Here is a 19,904-nt window from a genome sequence, read left to right as displayed (position 1 = left end):
TTTCTAAATGTCTGGTTTTTAGTCTGTAAAAGTGCACTAAAGCTGACATTACAGTTCTCCAGCCATAAATCTAAATTAATTTGGTTCAGGAGGTGCATAAACACTGCAGGATCAGGAGGGACCAGAGCAGAAGCTGTGTTTCAAACAGGGAATTGATGGGAAAGGCCGGAGAGCATCTTGTCCCTCTTCTGAAGCATTTTCAAGACTACTTGGTTGAGGTATGTGCCTGAAGCCTCTAACCTGCTTCTGCCACCTGCTCTTGCCTTTATAGAGGACCCTTTATGAGGAGGCTGTGGCAGAGTGAATTGTTTTGCTGGCAGCAGCAGTTTTGTTTCCTGAAGGTTGTCAAGAACACATGGCAAGTTGTATTGGTTATTTTGGCCACAGCATTGTTCTCCCACACATCCTTTCCTGGGTCAGCTCCAAAATGGCTGGGAACTTAGAGTAAATTTCATTTTAGTGAATCTGGCTTCCAGGAGCTCTGAAACTAGGGACCAGGTGTGATGTATTGCCTGTGTGAACTTGGGTGCGTCTGGATTTCAGTCTGGGGCTCACAGAGCTGTCTATAAAGTTGTGCTCCTCACAACCTAATTTCTTTCTAATGCTATAAAACTTGCTTGTAAAACTGCACAATTCAAAAGGGAATCCTTATTTAGAGTGTGAGGAGTAGAATTTGCTTACCATCAGCCTCAGCAGAGTCTTGAACTGTCCTTTTAGTGGGAGAAAGGTTGCTGGCATTGATGCCAATAACGTGCTGCACTATTTTTGAACTCTTAAGTATAGCTCAGAAACAGACCCGCTGGGGCTCTCTGGGGTGGATTCTGGGCTCTCAGTGTCGGGAGATCTGCCTGAAGCCATGGGTCAAGTGTGTAAACTCTGGAAAGGGGCATGTTCCCAACATTTCCTGCTCAGGTGGTTGGTTGTGAGCTGCATGGCTCTCCTTTTCTGCAGCACAGACTTTGAGGTTATACTTGGGAGTCAAGTACCTGAAAAGAAGAATATGAAAGTTATAAGGGACAGACATTTTAGCAGGGCCTGTTGTGGTAGGACAAGGGGGCAATGGTTTAAGCTAAAAGAAAGGCAATCCAGGCTAGAAATAAGGAAGGAAGTTTTTGTGATGGCATGGTGAGACACTGGCACAGCTTCTGTTTTCTGAGCTCTGCCAAGAACTGGGAGTGAGTTGCTGGTATGGGCTGTTTGGGTGCAGGACTCTACTTCAAGGTCCCTATGCAAGTCTCTTCACTTAATAGCTTTGGAAAAATTCATTGTGGCATTAGCTGTTGCTTGTCCCACATCTGTGTTTATTTAGTGCTTTCAGATTGAGGATGACTGAACATGTGAAGCCATCTGGGTTTGAATGGGGGCTCACTCCTTCCTCTTCTTTCTTACTAAAGTATGAAGTTAGATATGTAATAAAAACTGTAATCACTTTGGTATTTGGTTAAGCTTGAACTAATGAAAGATGGGGTAATGATTGCTTATTTCCAAATGGGTTCAATGTTTTCTACAACTTCTTTGTATTTACTCAGTGCTTAGGAATCTTTTGGTTGTTTCTCCTGTTTTTTCTTTTTAGCCCAGGCTCTTTGCTTGGCTAATGGCTCCCCTTATTTGTTGTGGCCTTACCTGGTAAAAGTAGATGCCAGTCAAATCTCTATTTTTTAGGTTATACAGCTGTTCTGCTAATGCTGTTCATAAAGTAGCAGAAAAGACAGAAGAGCAAAGCACGAGAGTAGAAAACATTCTATTTTTAGGACAAGATTGGCTTATCTCATATTTATCCTAGCTAGAGGGGTAGTGTTTCCAGAGATGGAAAGGGCTGCATAAGACTGAGTTAAAATTAACTGCCTGGCAGTCTACAAGGATGGAGCCTGCACAAGAGCCACAGGAGCTGGGACCTCAGGCAGAAATGACTGCAGACACAATTCTTGAGGTTGGAGAGAGACTCTTCCAGGTCAGCCGTAGGGTGCTTTCAGTGCACAGTCGATATTTTGAAGCCATGTTTTTTGGAGGAGCAAGAGAGAGCTCTGAACAGCACATAGTGATCAAAGGGATCGATGCAGTGCCATTTCAGGCACTACTTGAGTTCACTCGCACAGCCCAAGTGCTCATAGGTCAAGAAAATGTGACCAGCTTACTGGAAACAGCTGATTTTTTTCAGTTTGACAGGGTGAAAATGCTGTGTGAGAAATTTCTGGAGAGAGAACTGCATGTTTCAAACTGCCTGGGCCTGATGACCTACTCACAGCAATTTGCCTTTACAGAGTTGTATGTGTCTGCTATGAATGTGGCTCTCACTCACTGGGGGGATGTGATATGCCAGGAAGAATTTAAGGCATTACCCAAGGAAATGCTGGTGCAACTCCTGAAGAGTGATGACCTCTTCATTTCAAGAGAGGATGTGGTTTTTGACAGTATTATGATTTGGATAATGGAGGACCCAGCAACAAGAGAGGAAGAATTTCTGGATTTGGTGGGCGAAGTCAGGGTCACTTTTCTGAGTTTGTCCTTCCTTGATATCTTGGTGAAACGCAGCAAGCGTGCTGGAGAGACAGATATCTTTTCCAGGCTAATAAAGAAGTTAGACAGCTGTCCTCCACCCAGTTGGCAAAATCCGAAACTGTGTCCTTATGCTGGCCGGAGCTATGACACCTTATATGTCCTGGGAGGAAAGCATGACAAGGAACAGCAAGAATTATTTCTCTTTCAACCTAAAACAGGGACCTGGCAGGCTTGTTCTCCACTGCAGCGCAGGAACCTCACCCAGTATGCAGTGGCAGCAGTAGGTAACTTACAGAAAAGGGAGACTGAGCAGATGCAAACAGAACTTCAGACTGAGTCCCAAATGCAGGGAGGCCAACTGTTGCTGTAAAATGATTGTGCTCAGCATTGCTAAAACCTCATTCACAGTGGTGTTCATATTTGTTCAAAGAATGGTTTTGTCTTCCTTAGTCCTGGGAGAATGCTAGACAACACTATTCTCCTACAGCAGAAACTATGCAGTCTACCAAGCTCTTTACCTTGGCTTTATCTGGAATTAGTCTAAGGACTTGGTTTTAAGCAGTGTATTTTTTGGCCTTCTCTTTTGTAGTGAATTAGACATATGACAGGCAACTTCTGATTTATAGTTGCCATTACATTAAACTTATCCATAGATGTTGGGAAACCTTCATGCTTGGAGACTTTCAAGCCAGCTCAATGCTATGGCTTCCTGTATTAGTGTTGGTAATAATCCCATTTCTGGTAGGAGTTTGGAAGTGAGATCCCTGAGGTTCTTTCCAAGCAGTGTTTCCATGATTCTGTTCAAAAATGGGAATAGGCTTGGAAAGACTGGCTGCATACTATAGGCCTAATGTATCTGTGTGGATGAGGAATTAAATACTGCAAACTGATTGCTAGAGCAGTGATTTTCTCTCCTCATCTTGCACCTTATCACTACAGCCCAGGTTGAAATGAGAGCCCCAGGTATTGGGAGCAATTTTTAGCCTTCATATGACTAGTATTTTCTTTGCTGTGTTTCCAGGGAGCTTCCTTTTTGTGACAGGAGGATATTTCCGGGATGAATTTGTATGGTACAGTGTGGATTGGGTACTCATCTACAACTGCTTGGACAATTGCTGGCTGGAAGGGCCAGCCATGAAAAAGTCCCGCAATAGCCACTGTGCAGTTGGAGTAGGGCTCTACTTGTATGTTCTCGGAGGGAGCACAGATGAAGGGATAATCCCAGCAGTGGAGCGCATGGCTTTGATGGAGTCAGAGTGGGAAAGCATGAGTCCTATGGCTCAGCCTGTGGAGAGGGGCGACGCGGTCAGTGTGGGAACCAGGATCTATGTGGTCTGTGGCCTGGATGAGAATGGACACGTGTATGATGGAGTGCAAAGGCTGAACACAGAGACAGACAGCTGGGATGTCATCTCGTTCTCCCCTCTTCCAAGGTAAGAAATAATCTGGGACCTGGCAGAAGATGAAGGATTCTAGGCTGGTCCTGCTCCAAGAATAGGTTATAATGTAGAAATCCGTAAGTCCTGTCCCTGCAACACTTCTGTGATTCTCTGTTTAAACAGGATTTCTGATTTGAGGACCAAGGTCACCCTGAATATTTCAGGGGCCAGATCTTTCTGTTGATTCTGATCAAGGGTTTCTTCTCTCTCAGGTATGACCTCTGCATCACGTCCCTGAATGGGGCTCTGTACACTGTAGGAGGGGAAGCTTTTCGATTTGATGTGGAGACAGATGAATGGACCCAGGTGAATGAGGAATGCTTGACCCAGAAGTTCTTCATGGGATGCAGCACCGTGAATGGACAAATTTATCTCCTTGGACAGAGGAAGGGAAACAGTGCTCTCCCCATTGTGGTTCTCTTTGATCCCTACACTGATGTGTGCCAGGTCATAGATAACAAACTCCCTTGCCCCCTTCCTGTTCATGGCTGTGTCTCTGTGCGAAGATTTGATACGTGGGCATAAGAGTGGAAGATCATGTGCTTTACAGCTGAAGGGAGTTAGATTGCATCAATTTGGCCTGTGACATTTAAAAAATTTTGCTCCTTTGTAATTTTACCTTTTTTTTTCTACTTGACAAATGAACTTGAAGCAAAAGCCAGTGCAAACTTTGTGTGCATAAAGGCTGCAGGTCATTATTGAAAATAGTGATTGATATTGTTATGGTATATAAACTCCTTAGGGTTGATGCTCAGTAAAGGGCTGTTCTGACCTTTAACCTTTGTCTCTCTGTCCTTTGAACAGCTGGAAAATCACTGCCTCATTGTTAGACAATATCACAGGACTTAAATAATCAAATGAGTGTCAAGGAAATCTTCAGCAGGATTATAACCCATAGTACTGTAGACAGAGCAAAACCCAAACAGCATTGCTGTCAAGCCATACTTAATATCAGTACCATTTTAACCTGAAATAAGCAAGTTTCACAGGTTAATTATGGCTAAAATTATCTTTATTCAAGGCCGAAGAGCACCACAGAAAGAGGGCGACTCTTCTGGATTTATGGATTCAGGTATGTGCACATTTGCACAATGAGTCTTAAGAATCTGGCTTCAGTTTCCTTAGTCGTCTTTGGGTTCACGGCTGCAGAGACTCAGAATAAAAATGCCCATCCCAAAGCACTGAAACGAGGGTGCAAGGAGCAGGGTCCTGCACATGGCTGTAATTAAAGACTGTTTAGGAGGAAGAGCATGTCCTGGGCAGAACTATGGCCTTATGGCAGTACGGATTGATCTCCAAGGGCACTCAGGCCTCCCAAGTGTGGAGTGGGAGGGAGTGACTGCCCCGCTGGCACAAAGGAAGCGAGCTGGGAGGCTGCACTGCAAGCATTGCTGTCATCTGTGCTGTCAGCCTGTTCTCTGATGTGACACAGCAAGAGAGCTCCTGAGCTGAATGATTAACATCTCCAGAGAAGGGGAGAGGCCTTAAAAACTGAGAGGTGTTGGTGAAAAGCAACCCTGCCACTGTGACAGCTCTGTCAGGACAGCAAGCCAGCAGACATGGAGCCCTCTAGGTCTGGTTTGGCTTCCTCTCCTTGCCAGCTCCCCACCAGAGCTGGGAGTCCCATGATGGGGCTGCAGCAGCCAAGCCTGGGCCTGTTCTCTGGGCCCAGAGGCCCTTGTGCCCTGGAGACTGTGTAAGTCTTTTGAATTATGAAATTCTCATGTATCATTTGGGGCTTTAAAAGAAAGCATCATACTTGATGGGACAAGGTACATTAATTCATGGGCGAACCCTTACCCAGGGATCCCAGTGAAGGGTCTTTCACCTCACCTAGGGGCAGCTAGTGGGGGTGAGGTGACATCCTGCTCAAGGCTGATGTTCCACAGAGAGAGGGTGGCTGCCTGCCTTCCAGCATTGCAGCCTGGAGACCCAAATTCCAGAGTCCTTCAAGGGAAAGCTGGTTCAGCGTTTGAGTTATGTGATGTCAGGTTGCCAGCAAGGTTCAAAGATTTTCCTACTGACATATGATCTGCTAGTGTAAAAAGATTTCATACAAAGTGTACATAAAACAGACCCCTTTTTTGTGTAATTAATTTTTTACATTTACTTAAAATTTTTTGTTGTACTATAATTCTGAAAATTAGAACTTATGCAAGAAATTACAAGGTGAAGCATCATCCAATTCCTAAACTGTCCAGGTAAAATGATAGTGTTGTAATGCTCCTACTTTGCAATTTTAAAAATGAAATCTCAACAAAATTAATACATCCATATAGAAAGCTTCCATTTATTATGTATAATTTCTGGTGGAAGAGTGTGCATTTGGAAGAATTCAGTTCCTTTCAATTTTAGGAGACTTTTCCCTGAGTGGACATTCAGTAAGCAAAATCTTTTAGACATTAGAGCTATTTTGAATAATTCATACAGCAAATACAGCTTGTATCATTTGGCCAGGCCTTAGCTGCAGAAATGGTTTATCCCAGAGCCTGACCATTTTATACTTCCCAAGTGAAAGCTTATTTGCCATTTAAACCAGTGCCTGTCACATGCAAGTCCTTTCATGGGGTGGCTGGCAATGAATGCCACTGTCTTTTGAAACTGCAGATTGGTTAAATCTTCCCCATTTTAGTTTATTATCTCATGAACCTTTTGGGAAGGCTTTGAGATAATCACAGATAGAAGTCATAACTTCAGCAGCTTGTTCCACCCATCGTCTCTTTATACAGTGGGTCTTTAGCTGGTATACTCTTTTCTTCCTGGGTTAATGATTATAGAGTAGTAATAAAAGAATAATGCTAACAAAATAATTCTAGGAAACAGCTCCTGAAGTGACTTAACTGCCTATAGATGTGATGAAATCACCACCTAGGCCTCAGGCACACTGCAGTGGAGCCCTGTCCAGCCTCTCCCCCAGCTCCTGTTCAGCCTTCCTGCATTCCAAAGACTGCCTGGATCCTGGTGTTTTGCAGCAAGCCCTGTGTTTTTCTTTGTTCTTTGCCAGATCCTCTCCTTGCTCTTGTCACTCTCTTTGGTGTCACTTCTGACATCTTGTCTATTCTGAAGAAAAGAAAGTTTAAATTGTATTTGAGAAGACTAGTCCTCTATTCATTCACAGTTCTCGGGGCTTAACCTATCTAAAATAAAAGTAAGAGGGTGATCATGTTATTAAATCCATTGCCTCAATTGTCTCTGCATTGGGAGATTGACTCAAGCTGACAGACGTTAACTCTAACCCAATTTTTCTCACCCTGGTAATGTGTCTTGTAATATGATTTCCTGAAAATAAGTTATTCTACATATAGTTGTTCAGCATATTTTTCTATGCAATTTATTACTGTTGAAGTTGTGAAAGCCAGCACAGATTTGTCCAGCAAGCATATGCACTGCACTCCTTATTTTGCTATTGTCTACAATCTCAAAGAGCATGTCTGTCTTAGGTTGCAATGTAAGATGTAACCAAAAGTATGTGTTCTATCACTATCTTCATAAACTGTTAAAAACAGGCAGGGTGGTGTTCTTTATCTCTTCCATGACTCAGCCCTGACAACACCCTCCTGGGGATATCTTCTGCCAAGGGGTCATCAAGTCTCACTGCATGACTCATAAATTACATCATCTCACTGTGAAATGCTCCACCCATAGGGAGGAACCAAGCATTCCTACCTGGATATAATCTGAGTTTGGAACACCATGAGGAGCCTCACCTACTGAATTCCAAGAAGAGAAGAGCTACATAACCTCCCTGGACCTTCAGAGGAAGACCAGACCTTTCTGCAGGATCAGCACTTCAACAGAATCACATCTATCACTAAAAGAGGACTGCAGCCACTGTTTAATTGGACTGCTACCACCACCCTGACCAACAGCGTGTCAGATTGTATCCTGACTGTCAGTTTAAGCCAGTGTTTTCTACATTTATTTTAATTTTCCTATTAAATTGTAGTTCTGACTTGGAAGCTCCCACAGGTTTGTTTTCAAACTAGTAGAATGTCCTCCGTAATTTCCTCAGAAAAACTGCTTTTTCTTGTAATTTAGCTGTAATGAAGGGGTAAATCAAGAAAGTTGAAGGCATAGTGCCAACATGGTGGAGAGGGTTTTTTTGACCACAGGTCCTCAAAGCTTTCACGAATCTTCTCAGATGCTCCCACAATGTCATCTCCGTCGTTTAGCAAGGCAGGCTAGGGAACTGCCCTCTCTGATGACATTTGTCCCAGTGATCCCCATACAAACTCTGGCATCCACCAAGAGCCTGTGGAAGGCACCCAAAACTCAGAGATGCAAATACACGGTGTGCTATCTACCAGGCTTACCTGGTTGCTCCTTCCTTTAGTCTTCTTTGGACATACCAACTGGTTCCAGTTCTCTGAACCTACATACTGAGAAGCCATTAGGCAGTGAGGAGTAAGGTCTGTGGATGGTTCCCATGTCACGAGAGCAGAGCTGCAAGCTAGAAGTGAGCTCCTGCTCCTCTGATCTTTGTGAGATAAGGTATCCATACAACTTGAAACATACGCCTTAAGAAGCTGTTGGGCTGTTTGTGGGGCAAAGGAAGGAAGGAAGGAGAGAAATGAGATTTTCTCATTCTCTCCTTCCTTCCTGCAGGCAGGTAGGAGTCACCCTGAACCTCATGTTCTCCCATGACCGGTGGTGGCACAAAGGAGACAAAGACTTTTCATACCTCATCACAGAGGATGACATTGAAGATCAAATGATCACATAGGACCAGAAAATGTGTAACAACTGCAGGATCACCAGGAAAGAATTTATGAGACAGCTTATGAGGAACAATGAAACTTTTGTAATGAAGTAATAATATACACTGTGGGAAAGACAGGGAGAGGCAAATCAGAAGACACAAGACTAAAGCAGGTTAAGTATCTTCAGGCTTACAAGGATCAGGTGTCTTTCTGCAGAATGACTTGGCTGATGTGTTCCCAGGGCAGAGCTGAGCTGAGCCAGGATGGCACCACCACGCTTCACGCTGTGCCCAGCTCTCAAAAGCAAGTCCCAGAGGACCTGCAGAAGCTCTGTATTAAAATCACCAACAATACAATAGTCTTTGCAGACAGGTCAGTTATCAGAAACCTGCAATGCTCCTTTAGAAGAGACAGGAACTGGCAACATTTCTCCTAAAATAAATCTTAAGAGGAACAATGAACAAAAGTGAGCCCATAAGGAGACCTCACCTAAATAAAAATATAATGGCTTTTTAAAATGAAGTTAGGGAAGAGTTAAGGGTGCAGCTGGGCAAGACATTATTTTTAGCAAAAGTCACAGAAAGTCTATATCTTCAGTGATGAGAACAGAAAGGAGGACAGCACTGGTTTGAAAATGGAAAGCAGACAGGACAGAGAGCAGTTCAACACAGGAGAGAAATGATGAGTTGCTAGTATGTGTCTTCCTCCACAAGTTACCTATGACATTAATATATTGTATTCTGGGAAACCATGTTGGACAGAGTATGTATTTGCTCTGCACTTGTTTTCCTCGATCTCTGCTGTTGCTGTTTTTGCTGAGACACGCTGATCTCAGTGGACCCTTAGTCTGATTCAGGACACCTGTTACCTTCTTTGTCCTTACATTACGGTACAGCAGGTTGGGATTCTGGGACTTCACACATAGTAGTGGAGGCAACTGAAGTTGTGCTTGTTCTCAGGAAAGTTGCCTGTGGCAGTGTGGTTTTTTGTTTTATTGGTACGCTTGCTGTTCAATTTGTGATTTTGTAATTTTCTTATGTTGTCCTTTCCCTGCCTTTAGAGGCACAGGTTTCCCGTTTTGTAGCTTATGTTTTTAAAATTAGACTTGCTTTTTATTGTTATTTAGTTTAGTTAAGTGTTGGTTTTTCTGTTTGTTACCTAGCTATTCCCTGACAAGTTTTAAACCCCCTCCCCTTCCCAGTTGTTAACCCCTCCTGTTCCTACCTTTTCCCCAGAACCTTCCTTATTCCTCCTTTCATTAAACGTCAATCCCTCCCTGAACCTGCCTTCCCCTTAGAAACTTCCCTATCAGTTTTTTATCTTTTGAAACCCCATTAGTTTACTGAAGCTGTTTTCCTCCCTTGAAGTCCTTCATTGGTTTACACACTGTATTCCCCACCTTGTGTTCCTCCCCCAGTTCTCCCAATTAGTTAAAGATTGAGACCTCCCCCTGTTTATAAGCTATTGTCTGCCCTCAGTTCGGGGTCCTGGAACTCTGGGGACGTGGGAGTTTTGGCATAGAATAAAGTTACCCCAGTTCCACCCCAGGACCCGTGCTGCTGCCCTTGTGTTTCCACGCCGAACCTCCGCTGGCAGCTGGGATTCTGCAGAGCTCGGAAGGAGGCTCAGTTGCGCCCCTGTTATCATCCAGCGGGGACTTAGTGCACCACAGCAGTTGCCTCAAGCTTTTACTGCTTTTCTCTCTAAAGCAGACATATGACCACCAGAATCTGGGACTTGTCATGCAAAGTCAGCCTCATAGGCATCCAGACTAAATGGCAATATGACCAAAGTTCAAAACTCAGCATCTTCAGTGGTGGTATGCAACAAGGGCAGGGACAAAGGACAGCATCAGAGACTTATCCCTTTGTGTGTGTATAGCATGTCCTATTTTTTTAATTTTTCTTGGTGTAACAAATGAAATGTTTGGTTTGAAAGATTAGACTATAACGCTAGTGTTGTGGAATAAGTTTATGGGAAGTTAGTTGCTATCAGCTTTTCCAGGCAACTTGGCAAAGGTAAAGAAAAAAGAACAACTTCAGCCCAGTTAAAGGCTGGAAGGGCTGCCAGATGAGTGTATGCAAAAGCCATTCTCCAAGGCTGGTACCTGTGCGTGGCTTCTGGAGGAATCATTGCCGATGCCCTCCCAGCATGTCAACTATCCCACCTCCTGAATCCCTCATGATTTTCTTCTTTTATTTCAGATACATGGTAGGTAACTTTAAATTTACCGTGCTGTTTTTTCTATACTAATTGTGTCTTAGTAGACCTTGAGCTTTAAGGTTTTTTAGTCTGCTAAGAATTTCTTGGGAAATTCTAACCAGTATGGTTTGCACCTTCTCTCTCTAATAGAAACCAGTGTTTATAATATTCAAGTGAGAATAGAGAGGCAGAGGCTGTGGCTCTAGATTAATTAGTAGAATTAATTCATTAATATAGTTAAAACCCTAGGGTTTTGGGTTTTTTTTCCCTGTGGGTTCTTCTGTTCTAGTTGAATTAATTTTTGAACTTGTTGTGTTCTGTTCTCTGCCTTTCCTCCCTCAGCATGGAGGGTCACACCTCTCCAGAAACTAACAGCTGTCATGGATTGACTCTGGCACAGTGCCAGTGCCCCCATGAAAGGTATATTTCCAAAATGGTTACTGTGAGATGTGACCTGGAAACAGAACAAAGCAGCCTCCAGCTTGGGAATGGAGGGGAAAAAAAACCACCTTTATTGATCTACAACATAAAGACAAAAGGGAAAAAAAAAGAAAAAAGACCACACACAATCCACAATAGAAAACATCCAAAACACTCCTCCTCCCCCCACCCATCTAACACCATCACACCATATGACAAGACTGTAATTCCCAATCCAGCTACCACCCCTCTAACACTCAATTCTCAGTCCAATCCCCTCCTTCACACAAGCTCCCCCCAGTTCATCAGGAGAGAGGAGTCTCCCTCTTGCACCATGGGCCTCCCCAGGAAACACAGCTCCATGTGGGCTGTTGAGGACTCTCCGCGTGTTGAGACACGAGGCTTGACTCCATTTCAGAAGGCTGATTTATTATGTTAAATATTATATTAAAATACTACATTGAGACTATACTAAAGAACAGAGAGATCAGGAGGCTACAACTAGAAGAGAACAGAATAGAATAACAAAAATCCTGTGACTGCTCACAGCCTTGGCACAGGTGGCTGTGATTGGTCATCAATGGAAAACAATCCACATGGACCAATCATAGAGGCACCTGTTGCATTCCACAGCAGCAGATAGTAATTGTTTACATTTCTCTCCTGAGGCTCCTCAGCTTCTCAGGAGAGGAAAAATCCCAGCAAAGGATTTTCATAATATCATGGCTACACTTCTCCTCCTGGCTGTGGTACCGGCACGAGATATCAAATTTCCAGCCTGCACAGTCTCTATCATTCTCTCCCGGTGGGGCTGCCCAAACCATCCCAGGTCTCCTCCACCCCTGCACCTTGCCTGGACTCCAGCCTCCCTTCCCTCAGGCCGCATGGCCTCCCCTCCCTCAGGCCTCATGGCCTCCCTCCCCTCAGGCCGCACGGCCTCCCTCCCCTCAGGCCTCACGGCCTCCCTTCCCTCAGGCCGCATGGCCTCCCCTCCTGCACCCAGATGCAGCTGGGCAGGGGAGAGGTCAGATCAGCTCACTGGCCAGACTCAAAAGAGAGACTCCCTCTAGGAATCCTCTGCTTTTAACCCCTGTGTGTTCTCAGAGGCATATCCAGGTCCCCAGTGGCCACACCAGGTGCCAATTTCCAAATCTGGCCACTGATTGGTTTGTCCATAATTTCCCAGAAACTCACTTCCTGGTCAAACCACGACAACAGTGCATAATATCCACATGCAGAGGACAGCAAAATGGTACTCACATTAATGGGAAAATGACAAGCCAGGAGATGATGAAAACCACAACAAAAACATTGAATACTGCTTCACAGACCCTTCCATTTCAGGTAATGGAGTATCTTGGCAAGCTGTAGAGAAACAAATTTCTGTATGTCCCTTATGACTGTGTTCTCCATCTAGGGGCTGAGGGATTTCCTACATCCTGCAAGGATGACCAGGCTTGTAGGGATGTGTCCTAGTCTCTTTGGATCCAATTATATTTCCCCAAGAGCAGAACAAATACTTCCTAAATGCTCTGTCACCAACTTACATGCGTCCCACTCATGGGCACTGCATTGACATGTGTCATGTGTAGCAACGTGCACAGCTGCCAGTGCTACCCACAGGCACGAGCACAGGCCTGCAACTGAGAGAGCGACTTTTTACACAGGCAACAGTTTTAAACTAGGAGAGATTTCTATTAGATGTTAGGAAGAAATTATTTACTCAAAGGGTGGTGGGGCCCTGGCACAGGTTGGCCAGAGAAGCTGAGGTTGCCCCATCCTTGGAGAAGGTGGAATGGGTCTTGGAGAAATCTGATCTAGTGGAAAGTGTCCCTGCCCATGGCAGGGGGTTGGAATGAGATGGGCCTTAATGTCCTTTCCTACCCAAACCATTCTGTGATTCCATGATTTCAAGGTGAGGGTAACACACCTCTAAAATATAATCAGAGGCAACATGGACCAGCATGACTATCATCCCAAACCATATCATATTGGCACAGTAGGAGACAAAGATCAGAGTGATGGTGGCGATGTGGTGGACAATCTGTTCCTTAAAGTCCTGTCATGGGAAGAGAGATTGTCAGTCTTACCTTGTTCTGGCAGCATCTGATCCTGCACGCTGCTGCCTCACTAGGACGTGTCAAACACCTCCACAAATCACCAGTGCTCCCCACCACACTACAGCTCTCTGAGGTCCTGCACAATCTCAAGAAGAGAATTTTGTCCTTTATGCCCAGTTTATGGAAACCCAGATAAATACCCATGAGACATATGTAGGTGCAAACATGCTGGAAGATGGATTTTTATGAGTTCTCGTGAATTGATCTGCCCTTCCAAAATTGCTCTATTAATACCCCATATTTTCTTCCAGATGCCTCCGCTGTGTATTGAAGGCCTTTTGTAATGACAGTAGATGCCCTTGGCCTGGGGCAGGTCCTACCTGTGGGCTGTAATGGAGGAGCTCTTCAATTGCCTGTGCTTCTTCAGGTGACTGTGCTGCAAAAGTCACACATTTACAGGATCCTCATCAGGGCAGACCAGGTCCCTCCCACCAGAGGGCACAGCCCTCTGGTGCAGGCAGCACCCAAGAGCTGGGAAAGGCCGTGATGCCATGTTCACCCAGTGACCGTCCCTTGAGCAGCCATGGGACCCCCAGCACTTCCCCAGCCTAGCAGACAGGAAGGCCGTGCCACACATGAGCAGGGCCCAGTGCAGGGTGCAGCGGTGGGCTATGAGAGCTGAAGGGGTTCACATGCTCAAGGGTCTTCATAGCAGCACTTGTGCCTTCTCCTTTGCACCCCCAGGGAGCTGACAGTGGGACGGGGGCATAGGGGGCTGACTGAACCATCTGGTTGTGTTGTGCTGTGGCCAATCACCCTCCTCTTCATATCAAAAGGCAGGGTGGCCATCAGGGAGCAGTAGGAGAGCTCCAGGAGGTAGAACCAGCCCAATATGGGTGATAGAGGCTGTAAGACAAGTGACAGGCAGTGTGACAACCCTGCCTAGCCCTGGGTTCAGGAGAGGTCAAGAGTCTTCCCCTTCATTCAACCCATGTTTGGGACAGCAGGTGCTGGTCATGCCTAAATTTTCCTGTTCCCACTGACTGAACTGTTTGCTGATGTGCTGACAAGTCCAAAGCCAGGATTAGCCCTGGTCTGTCTGCAACAGGATTGGGAGCAGCTGGGGTCTCCCCTCTTCAGAAGTCTGACACCCCACCTCTATCCCTGCTTTGAGGTGTCAGATGTCCTGATCACCTTTTGTGGCCACAGACTGCCACTTCCAAACAGACTCAGGTGACAGAGAAAGTGAGATGTTCCTGCTCTGAGCAGAGCTCTCCACGGGCTGTCATGTGGGAGGGAGCACATGCGAGGGGCTCATCAAGCAGGTGTCAAACTGTTTGCATAATGCATAATGTGAGGACGAGAGACCAGAGGGGTGTTGAAATAAGACAGGTGGATATGATGAGTTATAAGTATAAAGCTTTTTGTCATAAGGTGGTGCTGTCTCCATACTTTAAGGTTTTCAAAACTAAACTGGAAAAACTAAACTGGAAAAAACCTTAGGTAACCTGGTCTGATCTCACAGCTAAGTGCTGCAAGCAGGAGGTTGGACAAGAATCTTTCTTATCTCTCTTCCAATATGAATTATCTTGTGATTCCATGTATTCGCTGCTCACCTGTTGTGGAAATTTCAGCCAGCACATGGTGTGGTCCCAAAACCAGAGCTTCTGTGCAGAGAAAAGGCAGCAGTAAGAACACAGAGCCTTTTAATGACATGCAAAGACCATGGGAAGAGGTATTGCAAGAACTCAGTGTGCCCATGCTAGATACAATCTGGCTCTGAGCTTTGGACAAACTGGTTAGCAAAATGCATTCAACATTAGTGAATGTACAAGATGTCATAGGGAGAGTCTTTGGAGCAGTGGGCAGCAGCCAGTCAGGACAGGGTCTGCTCTTGTCTGAGATGCAGAAGCTGTGTGTGGGTATCTGTGTGGAGCACTTACACCAGGATCTAAGACAAGAACAACAGAGTGACATCACTGACACCTAGCCAGCTCCACCCAGGGAAAAGGGAACTTCTAAATCAGGATTGGGAATGATTCTGCTCCATACCCCTGAATTTGTCCTTCTCTGGCTTTGCACCCACAGTCATGACCATGCATTGTCTTTGGATGGCCTCTTTAAAGTGGTCTGGGACCATCAGCCTCATTTGCAATGAACAAAGAGCCCTTGAAAGGTGTCACTAGGTGTCATTTCACAGCATGACCCTGCTCACATGCTTCATCATGGAGAAGAGCCAGTCCAGAGAAGAATGAGGTAAAATACAATGTAAATCTCCAACTAAAACAGAAAAAAAGGAATTAAGACCTCCTCCAGAGTTGAAATAGCTCCCCAGGCTGTGCCCAGGATGCCCACAGAGGAACCTGTGCTTGTTTGGACAGAGATCTGCAGAATCTCAGCTCTCATGGCACATAGAAGCATATGCTGTAAGGAATCAGGGTACCCACTGCCCAGCCAGGCTCTGCTGAGATCCACGCTTTGCCCAGATTCCTTGGGCATTCCATCGGTGCTAAAGAGGATGCAGTAAGACTACCAAGATGCCTCTCCCCATCTCCTTTTGTTGGATGGATGTTTGTAGATCACCTATCAAATGCTTATACACCCCAGACAGTAGAAGACACCCAATTGACGCCACACCGCGGTCACGGGAAGAGCAGGGACGCCGGTCACCGGCGCGAACCTAACTTCTCTGTCTGCAGAGCCGGGGCAGCACGGTGTAAGATCAGTCGTTCTTTCCCGCCGCGGAGCAGCGCCGAGGCGAGACAGATGACACGATCTCGCAGGCAGCAGCAGAGCCAGCGGTGGCAGTCCCTCTGTGCAGGAGCCGAGCGGGCAGCAGCTGCAGAGCCAGCGGTGGCAGTCCCTCTGTGCAGGAGCCGAGCGGGCAGCAGCAGCACAGCCAGCGGTGGCAGTCCCTCTGTGCAGGAGCCGAGCGGGCAGCAGCAGCACAGCCAGCGGTGGCAGTCCCTCCTGTGCAGGAGCCGAGCGGGCAGCAGTAGAGCCAGCGGTGGCAGTCCCTCTGTGCAGGAGCCGAGCGGGCAGCAGCACAGCCAGCGGTGGCAGTCCCTCTGTGCAGGAGCCGAGCGGGCAGCAGCAGCCCGCGTAGCTGGAGCGGCAGCGCGGAGCAGCGCAGAGCAGCAGCGGGGCTTTCCCGTCACCGGGACAAAAGCGGCTCGGCGGCAGCGGGGCTTTCCTGTTGCCGGACGACAGCTGTTGCAGAGCTGCGCAGGCTGTCGTCTCTCTCGCAGCAGCGGGCGGGTCGGAGCTGCTGGCTTTGGCGCTGCACCGGGCGGGATGCAGGAGTGGCCGGGAGCCGAGGGGAAACACCGACAAAAGAACGGGGAAGCAGGGAAAAGTAGCGGCTTTTAAGCCAAAGAGAGCGGGAAATTGAGGGGGGGAAGGGTCATGAGCTAAAAGCGGGAAAGACAAACCAATACTAAAGAAGAATAACCTTGACTGACAGGGAACTTTCCAGACTCAGGGCATAAATTATGCTAACTGCCATGGCTAGACAACCCAAAACCTAGACCAAACATCTTCAAACTGCCACCCCAACCAGACAGTCAAGGGACCAAACATACCCAGACTCATTGCAACAGGAGCTTCAAAACTCCTACTAACACCCACTGCCACACCGAATCTTTTTCAGTGATGGCACAGGAATACTGGGGATTTTATTACTGTCTTCAGAAATGCTGCAGTAGGAAACATTCCACAAGCTTTCAGGTGGAGAATATATTTTTCAAAACATAACATGATTCAAGCACTGAATAATTTCTTTTTCATAGGGGGAAGAGGAGTAGATCTCTTACCTGATGGGGGTCTTTATGTACATATAGCATTAAACCTCAAGGTGAGAACCAGAGATAACTTGATTCTCTTGATCAAGACACTTGGTGACTCCTCTCTCCACCCTGACTGAGTGTATTACTAAGATATGCAGCAAGATTTAATATAAGAAAGCAAAACAACTTAGGGAAAAGGAAAGCTGTGAAGATTTTGGTGCTTTCTTGTGTTGTTCAGTTTTAACCTCCCTCTTTCATGGCTTGCACTGCCTCCTAACTGCACTTCATGAATTCATTTTCTGCCCAACCATCCACGCTGGCAATATCTTAAAATTTTATGTGTGTATCAAGATCATCTTTGAAAATAAGTTTAACACATTTTACAAGTGGCTTTGGTGTTCAAAATCCCTCTGAGCATCTGAGATTTAAACCTGTTCTCCATCAAGGCCAGTAGACTCTGTTGAAGCAAATTAAACTTTTCAAAGGTAAAAATGGGAAGGGAGGGTGGGAGCTGGCTGTGCTGCAGCGTGGCTCTGGGTGCAGTAAGGGGACCGAGCCTTGAGGGACAGAGGCTCTGCTGCAGCCACAGCAGCTCCCTGGGAGTGTGTTTGGGGTAAGGACAGGACAGAGGGTATTGATGATGTGCAGACCTGTCAGAGGTCTCCATCACCAAAAGCTAACCCAGCTACCTGGCCTCACGGAATTTCTTCATCAACCTGGGGTGATCCTGGGCCTGCCAGTGCCTGACCCAGGTCTCCACCTTTCTGATGGGAAGGTCACTTTGCCTGGCTAGTGCAACCAGCTCCTCCTGGAAAACACAGCAGGGAGGAAGGACTGAGCCCTTTGGAAGCTGTCATTCCCTGTGAGGGAGGAGGAGCTCGGCTCCCAGGGCCTGCTTCTGCCTGTCTGCCTTTGCCCAAAGTACACCTTTATTTGAAAAAAAATGTATCAACTCTGTTTGCATTTGTGAACTCCCAGGTTGTTTTGGCCATTTTAAAACTCCAATTCAGACATATCTAAATGCAGGTTCAGAAATAAACCCAGGGCCTGCTTCTGCCTGTCTGCCTTTGCCCAAAGTACACCTTTATTTGAAAAAAAATGTATCAACTCTGTTTGCATTTGTGAACTCCCAGGTTGTTTTGGCCATTTTAAAACTCCAATTCATTCTAAATGCAGGTTCAGAAATAAGCACAGCCTCTCCCTGGTTAAGTTTTGCCAGCTGTACACAATGAGATGTAATATCTGGCTATAAAAGTTAAATACTTTTTTTTTTCATCTCTGATACTATTTTAGCTTATAATTATCAGCTACTGATGGAAAACCTGAAGATAAAAGACGTTTCAACTTGTAAAGATAAAGAAACAGCCACATGGTTCACTCCATAATGTCATTAAACCATTCAGCTGTTAAGTGGCAGTCACAGGCTTGAAGGCATCAATTCCATCATTCTCATTTTCTGCATAAATTCCAAATAACATGACAAGAGTTAAGGTTTATAAACCGTGATTAAAATTAATGCAAAAATGAGCTCATTAGCATTTTATAATTAATCTGACAAAGCTTTATAGTGATTACATTAAATTGTTTTTTAATAGAACTCTCCATTAGGGAGTGAGGAGAAGCTGAGGGAGCTGGAGGGGCTCAGCCTGGAAAAAAGGAGGCTCAGGGTGATCTTCTTATTCTCTACAACTCCCTAACAGGAGGGTGCAGCCAGGTGGGAATTGGGCTCTGCTCCCTGGTAACAAGTGACAGGAACAGAGGAAATGGACTCAAGCCATGCCAGGGGAGGTATGGGTTGGACATCAATAAGAATTTTTTCATGGAAGGGGTTGTTAAACATTGGAATGGGTTGCCCAGGGAGGTGGTGGAATCACTGTCCCTGGAGGTAATTAAGAAGTGACTGGACTCTGCTCTTACTGACAAAGTGGTGACTGGTCACAGGCTGTACTTGATGATCTCAGAGCCCTTCCCTAATCTAATGGATTTGGTGGTTCCATGATATGCTCTTCTGGGTTTCTCAGCAGACAAGTGGCAGACTTGCTGCAAGTTTTCTACAATAGCTGTTCTGTGGGGGGAGCTGTGATGCCCCATGTGTGAAGAGAGGAGGGGATGGATACACTAAATTCTTAAACACTATCACACTACTCAGAAGCTTCCCAGCCCTGGAGCAAACAAAGAGAGAAGGTCGAGCAGTGCAGGGAGGAAGCTGAATGCTTCTTCAAGCCTTAGCAAGTTGATGTGAGAAAACAAATTCATCAGCTGATCTGCCTCAATGACTCATCACTGTTATGCTCAGCTAAAGGCAGCACTCAGTAATTCTTGCTCAAATCCAACAACTCTCCTGTATCATTGAGGTATCTTTCACAAGAATCAGATTTGCCTCCTAACAAGCTTATCTCAATCTTCAGGGACACAACAAAGCCCTGAGGATCAAATCCAGCAGGCATTAACATACACTGGCTCCATTAGGCATTATGCAGACTCTGGGAAGTATTCTGCTCCTCAGAGGAGAGGTGATGTGATTTTACAACAGGAATCTTCCCTAGCCTCCTAAAACCTTACAAAAAAAGAAGAAGAGATATTAATTTCTCTCCTTCTACCCTTGCAAGGCCAAAGCACCACCCCAGTGTTGCCATCTTGGACTTGCCATTGTCCTGGCAGTACCAAGCAACCTGACCTGCCCCTAGGTCTAGTGTAGGGGTGTCCCACATTGTCCTTTATTCCAGGGCCAAACACAGTCTTACTGAGCAGGAGACAAACGCGGCAGCTGCAGGTCTTTACTGGCATGGCTCAGTGTGG

The 19,904-nt window shown here is 45.9% G+C and overlaps 2 protein-coding genes across 2 annotated transcripts; one reads left to right on the top strand and one right to left on the bottom strand.

Moving 5' to 3' along the window:
* Nucleotides 1–1,828: 1,828 nt before the first annotated feature.
* Nucleotides 1,829–7,111, top strand: LOC121345874 (kelch-like protein 24). Its single transcript, XM_041423154.1, has 3 exons — nt 1,829–2,783; nt 3,521–3,932; nt 4,151–7,111. Exons 1-3 carry the CDS (start codon nt 1,862–1,864, stop codon nt 4,461–4,463), a joined length of 1,647 nt encoding a protein of 548 aa, XP_041279088.1. The 5' UTR covers nt 1,829–1,861; the 3' UTR covers nt 4,464–7,111.
* Nucleotides 6,814–19,578, bottom strand: LOC121345520 (ceramide synthase 4-like). The gene is given in 11 exon segments (XM_041422537.1): nt 6,814–6,950; nt 6,953–6,993; nt 8,605–8,760; nt 12,521–12,595; nt 12,597–12,625; nt 13,191–13,319; nt 14,137–14,226; nt 14,937–14,984; nt 15,540–15,600; nt 17,795–17,913; nt 19,561–19,578. Coding segments are annotated over 11 exon segments (903 nt in total).
* Between the last annotated feature and the right edge of the window lie 326 nt (nt 19,579–19,904).

The sequence above is a fragment of the Onychostruthus taczanowskii genome, unplaced genomic scaffold (genome assembly GCF_017590055.1).
Source record: "Onychostruthus taczanowskii isolate IOZ18803 unplaced genomic scaffold, ASM1759005v1 scaffold110, whole genome shotgun sequence".
Classification (NCBI taxonomy): Eukaryota; Metazoa; Chordata; class Aves; order Passeriformes; family Passeridae; genus Onychostruthus; species Onychostruthus taczanowskii.
The sequence above is the reverse complement of the archived record's forward strand: the minus strand, read 5'-3'. Positions and strand labels throughout refer to the sequence as shown.

Excerpts from the sequence above, each read along its gene's own strand:
- LOC121345874 (XM_041423154.1), top strand. The coding sequence starts at position 1,862 with ATGGAGCCTGCACAAGAGCCACAGGAGCTGGGACCTCAGGCAGAAATG. Across the intron at positions 2,784-3,520 it reads GTATGCAGTGGCAGCAGTAG|GGAGCTTCCTTTTTGTGACA; the intron begins GTAACTTACAGA and ends CTGTGTTTCCAG. Across the intron at positions 3,933-4,150 it reads TCGTTCTCCCCTCTTCCAAG|GTATGACCTCTGCATCACGT; the intron begins GTAAGAAATAAT and ends CTTCTCTCTCAG.